The 7,648-nt window shown below is 35.6% G+C and overlaps 1 protein-coding gene across 1 annotated transcript in view; it reads left to right on the top strand.

Moving 5' to 3' along the window:
- The first annotated feature begins 720 nt into the window (after positions 1-720).
- LOC107655965 (26S proteasome non-ATPase regulatory subunit 14) overlaps positions 721-7,648 on the top strand; it is a 13,658-nt gene continuing 6,730 nt past the window's right edge. The window contains exons 1-6 of the mRNA XM_016443599.1: positions 721-824; positions 1,395-1,451; positions 4,516-4,587; positions 4,916-5,035; positions 5,195-5,265; positions 5,362-5,518. Coding sequence (XP_016299085.1) covers positions 1,404-1,451; positions 4,516-4,587; positions 4,916-5,035; positions 5,195-5,265; positions 5,362-5,518 — 468 coding nt within the window. The 5' untranslated portion in view covers positions 721-824; positions 1,395-1,403. The remainder of the gene's footprint in view (positions 825-1,394; positions 1,452-4,515; positions 4,588-4,915; positions 5,036-5,194; positions 5,266-5,361; positions 5,519-7,648) is intronic.

The raw sequence follows: 7,648 nt of genomic DNA, 5'->3' as shown, positions 1-7,648 counted from the left end.
CACGTGACGTAATGCTGGCGCCAAAAAGCATAACACCCACACCGATTCGCCGCGCATAATACATCGCCATTATATGCAGCTCGTTGAAAATCAATTGCATTTTAAATTAATTTGTGAGACAGTTGTTGCTGAAATCCAGACATCGTATTTTATGTACTCTTTATTTCGGAAAGTAATTGTGATATTTAAGAAATAAATACAGTTTCTTTTAAAGATGTTTTTTTTCATTGGCCTACCAATCACAAAAATCACCAAGCCAACCAATCAAAAACACGGAGCTGCTCTCTTCCAGCCAATAATAAATCGGCTGCAGTACACGTCTTTATCCTTTAGAGGGAGCTCAGGAGAATAAAGGAAACACAGTTTCGTCATGATCTGATATTGAAGTAAGGACATCTGAGAAATTTGCATAGCACAATGCCCCTCCCTCCTGGGGGCTATATTGAGCAAAATAAAGTGAGGACCACGATTTTGTCCTCACTTTACCAAGAGGTCCTCACTTAAAAGGTGTTTTGTCACATTTTGGTCCTATAGCAAATAGCAATACAAACACACACACACACACACACACACACACACACACACACACACACACACATATCATATTTTAATTTGTATTATTAAATATACTGAAATATAGACTATCTAGCGCTAAATTCTCATACTGATTTAAGCGTTTAAGGAACTTTTATTTTGAAAATACGATCTCGCTGCGCTGTATAACCATGTTGTGGTACATTTCACGCTGGTAATTCTGGCTGATTCATTGTAGTCGGGCTGAAACTCAGCAGGCGCTCACAAATTATCTCTTTCTTATTGCACAGGTAAAGAAATAATACACATTTACTATCATAAAACAATTTTTTATGTCATATAGTATTGTCCGAGGGGATGTTTCTGTGATTAAACACTCTTAGTATGTTGTTGAGTGATTTAGTGTATTTAGCCTCTGTAGCACTATTAGCCTTTCTTGCAGTTGTTTGGAGATTAAATGAAGTTATAAATGTGTAAACCCAAGCTATTTTATATTTTCTATTTTTTCATAGCCTATTTTAAGTCTAAAAAGTTGTTTATGTGCTCACAGGCTACATAGTATATGTAAATATCACTATGCTAAATAGCTTAGCATGCTAGCAGTCTGAGGTTTGACAGTGAAAGCCTTCTGTGTCTGATTTTTGTAAAAGCTCATTGATTTTAATTTTAGGTGTTGACAACGTGGAATATTTTTAGTTAGGCTACACTTTGAAAACAGCTCATTAGGAAATATGGGTATTCAAAAATACCTACAATGTGAATATTCATGAATCAGCAACATTAACGTGCCCAGGTCTTTTAATATGAAAAGACTGACAAGTTTGTAAACTAAAGATAACTGCTTGTTTATATGTGTCTAGATCTAAGGAATGGACCGGCTTTTGAGGCTTGGAGGGGGAATGCCCGGACTCAGCCAGGTAATATTTATTGAGATTTTTAAATCTATTTAATAAACATGATGTTTTGTGTAGCAGAATCTGTGAGTGACAGCAGCCTGCAGTCATTAGACTGCTGAATGCTGAAGATTGCATCACACAGCATATCTACACTAATGTTTACTATACCTGCCATCACACACAGTTCATTTTCACAGTTCAGATTTCATTAAAAAGGCCCTTCAATATGTCCTGCCCAGCTTGCTATCAATAGAAAATACACTGCTACACTACCGTTCAAATATTAGATTTTTAGAAAATATATAGTTTTTTAAAGAATTTAATACTTGTATTCCACAAGGATGCATAAATTGTTAAAAATGACAGGACAGTAAAGACATTTATAATGATAAAAAAAATTTTTGTTTTAAATAAATGCTTTTGAGCTTTATATTCATTAAACAATCCTAAATAAAATGGTCACAGTTTGCACCAAAATATTAAAAGGCCTGGACACACCAAGCCGATGAGTGGAACACACCAAACAAACTAGCCCGACCGTCGGCTTGGTGTGTCCCGGCCTTAAAGGGTTAGTTCACCCAAAAGTGAAAATTAGCCCATAAATGACTCACCCTTTGCGCCAACAGTTGTACACAGAAGCAGCTCCGGGCTGATGATGTATGAGGTCAGTGTTGCGCATGCGCCGGTGAGTCTCGTGAAAACCAACGTTTGTTAACAGGAGCAAAGGAAGCAAAGTTTCCTTACTTTAGCAAAGGAAAACCAGTCTCCTCTTGGCTTATATCGAAATCCTCCGACATTCTTCTTTACAAATCCTCGTTTTGTACTTCTAATTAGTGACCGTTGTTTTAGTTTGATCTCTCCGATGCGCTTCCGCGTGCGTCACTTCTGAGCGGCGCATGCGCAACGCCGACCTCATACGTCATCCGCCCGGAACTGCTTCCAGTGTACAACGGTGAGCGCAAGCTACATTAAAGTGATTATTACGTTTTGAATATGGTTACTTTTCTTACAAAAACGCATCGATTCGCTACAGAAGGCCTTTGTTCACCCCCTAATAATTTTCTAATTTTAGACTATATTTGGGCTAATATTTTATTTGGGCTAATTTTCATTTTTGGGTGAACTAACCCTTTAAGCAGCATATCAGAATGATTACTGAAGGATCATGTGACACTGAAAACTGGAGTAATGATGCTGAAAATTCAGCTTTGCCATTAAAGTAACTATTTTAAATTGTAATAATATTTCACAAAATGACTGTTTTACTTTATTTTTAACAAATAAATGCAGCCTTCTTTTGAAAATATTAATAAAATTCTTACCCACCCCAAACATTTGAATGGTAGTGAATATAATTAAAGCCTAAGACTATTTTGTGCTGAAAATAGCAGTGAAAAGCCTGTGCTGCAGATTTTTTATGAATTTTATGTGAGCATAAATGTGTCGGGTGCTTTTTTTGGGTGGTGTTGTTGAGGGGGATGGCAGTATTGTGAGATTGCCCTCATGTGATTTTTCTCAAGGCCTGTGTGCATGATGGGTAGAGAGACATCTCTCAGCTCTCTCTGCCAATTAACACTTCCAATAACAGGCTGCCTTCCTCTGATTCACACCTCACTCCAGCAGTCAGCACAGAAGAGAGTGAGAGGAGAAAAAAAACACCCATGATTATTTTCTGTTCAGTCGTGCTGCTCTCATACTCCTATTTCCGTCTACAGCTGCACATGCTTTGTGTTTAAAAGTTGAGAATATTTCGTACAAAACTGATTTCCATAAAGTGTTGATTGGATTCATATAGATTTTTTTCAATCCTACTGAGCTCTGATTGGCTGGTTGATGTCCACACATATCCATATGGTCTTATGTTTGTGTATTTTATGATAATTGAGGTACATATATAATGTGTACATGACAATTACAGAAGGGTCACTAAATCTCTAAAACATGTTCCCCAAGCTGATGGATAGATTTTGCAAGATAGCTTTTCATCCATCTGTTTATCAAGCATCACCATGGCATCAATCCTACACTTTTGGTGTCAGCTGTCAATCAGACCATGCTAGCAGTCGGCATCTCTCAATCTATTAACATTTCCTGCACCTGCACTTGTGTCCAGATCTCCTGCCACTTTTGATTTTGATTTGATTCCCCCCCCCTCATCAATGATAATATAGTCCTACAGGATAACTTAAATATCTAAATAAATTATTATTAATATATTAAAATGATCAATCTCAAATATATATGAAATTGAAGAGTACAGTAAACTGCAATTATTTGTCTATTTTCTACGTTTAGAAATTTGTTTTGAACAACATAGTTATTTTAATTTTTAAATAATTGTTAATTTATCAACACTCTTAAGTTTCTGTTAATAAAAATAGTTTGGATACAAATAGCTTTGTCATATAAAATATCCGTATAAAAAACACTGTTCATCTCCAATTTTCTTTTTACTGCTATTTTACATTATTACATTTGTTTACAGATTTATTGCATTTTTACCATCACATTTCTTTAAGATCCACCGGTCACATTAGCCTTTTAACTGTATTAGTAGGTGTTTTAAAGAAGAATAAGCAGACTAATTAACAACGCTGTTGACACCTGGTATTAACATCCACTTTAAATGCGTCAAGGTTTGGGTGTCTGATTTTGTAATTACCTGTATTAATTTGAGTCACTATGATTTTAATTTCATATGTTCTTTTGATGGGTCTTTTAAACCTGTATTTATCTAGAAAAGTAAATGATAAATGGATTTAATGCAGGTTAATTGCCAGGATATGTATTTTTGATAATGATATCAGAAATTATTTTTTAGTAGAAATATATATATATATATATATATATATTTTTATTTTTATTTTTTTTTTTAATCAAAAATAGCCATTTTTACTAGTAACAATTCCATTCCTGATATAAAAGAGGATTACTTTATCTGCTTAAAAATCAACATTTTTTAAAATCAAAAATCCATTTCCTTGAAATGATTGGCTTGATTTGATTGGTCAAATCAGCTTGCAACAAATATAAGCAGAGTCTTGTTGAAGAGACTTGACTCATCTGGACTGTGTGTTTTCTGCAGGGTCCTCCCACAGATGCCCCCGCTGTGGACACAGCTGAACAGGTGTACATCTCCTCACTCGCCCTGCTGAAGGTCAGGATACACATGGTTCCTCTGTCTCACACGTTATACTTCACACCTGTTCTCACACCGCAAAATATAGTGTAACTGTAATGGTTAATTTCCCCTAGTTTGGTTTATATCATGATGCTGTCGTCACAGTTTCAGTTTTATTCTGTTAATACATTTTATATTGCTATTAATGAGTGTATGATTAGACTAATTTGAGGCCAAAAACATTTTTGCCCTGTGATCGCTCAGTACCAGTCTGAGCACGAGCATTACTTTAAATGTCTTCATTATCAAAAGAAGCATTGCAATTTTTTCTCTGTCTCAATCCAGCTCTTTTGTTTGTGTGTAGATGCTGAAACATGGCCGTGCTGGTGTGCCCATGGAAGTCATGGGCCTGATGCTGGGAGAGTTTGTGGACGATTACACCGTACGTGTGATTGACGTGTTTGCCATGCCGCAGTCAGGAACGGTGAGTGAAAAATTTCTCAGCAAGTTATTATTGTATTTCAAAAGATGTCACATCACATTCGAACTATTGTATGTGACAGCAAGCTCTAGTGTGTTTTACACTCCACACTGTGTTCACCTGTGCTCTTACAGTGATTCTGGATGTTTGTTCTGTTGACAGGGTGTGAGCGTTGAGGCCGTGGACCCTGTTTTTCAAGCCAAGATGTTAGACATGTTAAAGCAGACGGGAAGGTGAGAGGATGAGTGATGGTGAAAATCTAACTACTGTTTTGAGATTAATATTTTGATAATGTCAGATGATGAGGGTTTGTGATCTCTGTGTTGTAGGCCTGAGATGGTGGTGGGCTGGTACCACAGTCACCCTGGTTTTGGCTGCTGGTTGTCAGGTGTGGACATTAACACACAGCAGAGTTTTGAGGCGCTGTCGGAACGCGCTGTCGCAGTAGTGGTCGATCCCATCCAGAGCGTCAAGGGAAAGGTAACAGTCCATGAACATACACAACAGTTATTTTAAAGAAATTGATCGTTATTTCAAAGTATTTTTATTTTTGGGGTCACCTGCTCCTTCCTTACATATATTAATGCTTCACACACACATTGTTCAGCAATTCAGAGAACTTTCTTTTCGTCTGTATATGTGAATGTGTGCAGGTCTCCTGTCAGGGTGTGAGGATGCCTGGATGTCTGTTTTTTTTTTTTTTCTTCCTTGAATGTTTGTCGCTGAGCTCTGTTAGCACCCTCTGAATCATATGAGATAGTGTGAGGACTCCATCTCTCCCATCAGCCCTGAGTAGGGGAATAGGAACAGGAAAAGAGGATATTATAAGAGAAAGTATTATAGGAAAAGGATAGCGGCATTACCAAAAAAAAAAAGAATGAAAAAGAGAGATATTCTCAGTATTTATTACATGCCCGAAAAAAATGCATTATACCAATTTGATGATGTAAATATACCAATAATAACTTGAGGGTAAATAAGATATAAAAAAAATGAAATAATGCTTTTATTCAGCAAGGATGCATTAAATTGAACAAAAGTGACATTAAAGACATTATAAAATATTTCTGTTTCAAATAAATGCTGTTTTTTTAAACTTTCTATTCATTAAACAATACTGAAACAAATGAATAAACAGAAATATTAAGCAGCACAACTGTTTTCAACATTGATAATGTAAGAAATGGTTCTAGAGCGGCATATATTAGAATGATTTGTGAAGGATCATGTGACACTGAAGACTGGAGTAATGATGCTGAAAATTCAGCTTTGCATCACAGGAATAAATTACATTTTAAAGTATATTAAAATGGTTAACAGTTGTTTTAATTGTAATATTTCAAAATAAAAGTTGTTTTTTTTTTACACTGTTTTTTCTCAAATTTAGATTTGGTGAGCATAAGAGACTTCTTTCAAAAACACGAAAAAACACCAAAAGGCAGTGTAAAATTTTGGTAACAATTTATTTTAGGGTCTCTTAACTAGTTGCTTATTAGCATGCATATTACTAGAATATTAGCCATTTATTAGTATTCTACATGACCTTATTCTACATCCCTAATCCTCCCCAATACCTAAACTTGACAACTACCTTACTAACTATTAATAAGCAGCAAATTAGGAATTTATTGAGGGAAAAGTCGTAGTTAATAGTGAATAAGTGTTCCCTATTCTAAAGTGTTACCAACATTTTTTTTAATTATGTTTGCATTCCAAATCCATTAACATAATTTATTATTTATATGCAGAGTCATTAACAATAATAATATCATTTACTTATTTTATCTTAATTTATTTGAGTCGGGGATGGGGACAGGCAATAAAACATTTAGTTGAACTTTAACTTTGGTTGAAGCATTTGACCTGAAAAGTTTCATTGCTGCCTTGCACTTGTTTGTTTTCCATTTTAAAATATTCATATCCCACACCTCCAGAGTATCATCTTGTCTCTGTGAACACAGTATGAGTGGTTTAAAACATGTTGTGAGTTCTTCATGGTGTCAGCACTACATGGTCTCTCTGTCTTTCTCCTGTGCTTGATGATAATACACCCTCTGAGCATCGCACCTCACATCCCTGCAAATGGAACGTCCCCTTCAACACAGATGTGGGACCCTGCAGGATTTTACACCAGTTGGTTCAGTCAGGATCTAACGAGTCCCCAGGGTTCAAGAGGCGTTACTTTGTGTATGTGTGTGTGATTGGTACTTTCTACACAATCCGCTTCCCTATTTAACACACTTTTGTCCAAGACAGGAACTCTATCAAAAATCCCATCATTGTGATTTGGTCCAGGGCTTTTTTTTAAACTGCCTTTTGTGTTCTTCATAACATTATTTAAAATCAGTAGCATAGGTGTTTATCTGAGACTTCTGGTGAGAATAGTCTTAATTAAAAATAGTCTCTAAACTGATTACACCGCAGGTGATACAAGGTCAGTTTTTGAAGTTATAAAAGTTTTAATGCAACTTTATTATTTAGTCTTTTTTTATTAATTCTATTAATTTATTCAGTCTTGTATTGCTGGTCATTTTATGCTGAAAAAAACCTGTCCACATCTCCAGATTCTCTTTAATTTTGGAAATGGGCCATGGTAATATAATTAATATCTAAAGT

The sequence above is a fragment of the Sinocyclocheilus anshuiensis genome, unplaced genomic scaffold (genome assembly GCF_001515605.1).
Source record: "Sinocyclocheilus anshuiensis isolate Anshui unplaced genomic scaffold, SAMN03320099.WGS_v1.1 scaffold51, whole genome shotgun sequence".
Lineage (NCBI taxonomy): Eukaryota > Metazoa > Chordata > Actinopteri > Cypriniformes > Cyprinidae > Sinocyclocheilus > Sinocyclocheilus anshuiensis.
Note: the sequence above shows the minus strand (reverse complement) of the source record. Positions and strands in the feature narration are given on the sequence as shown.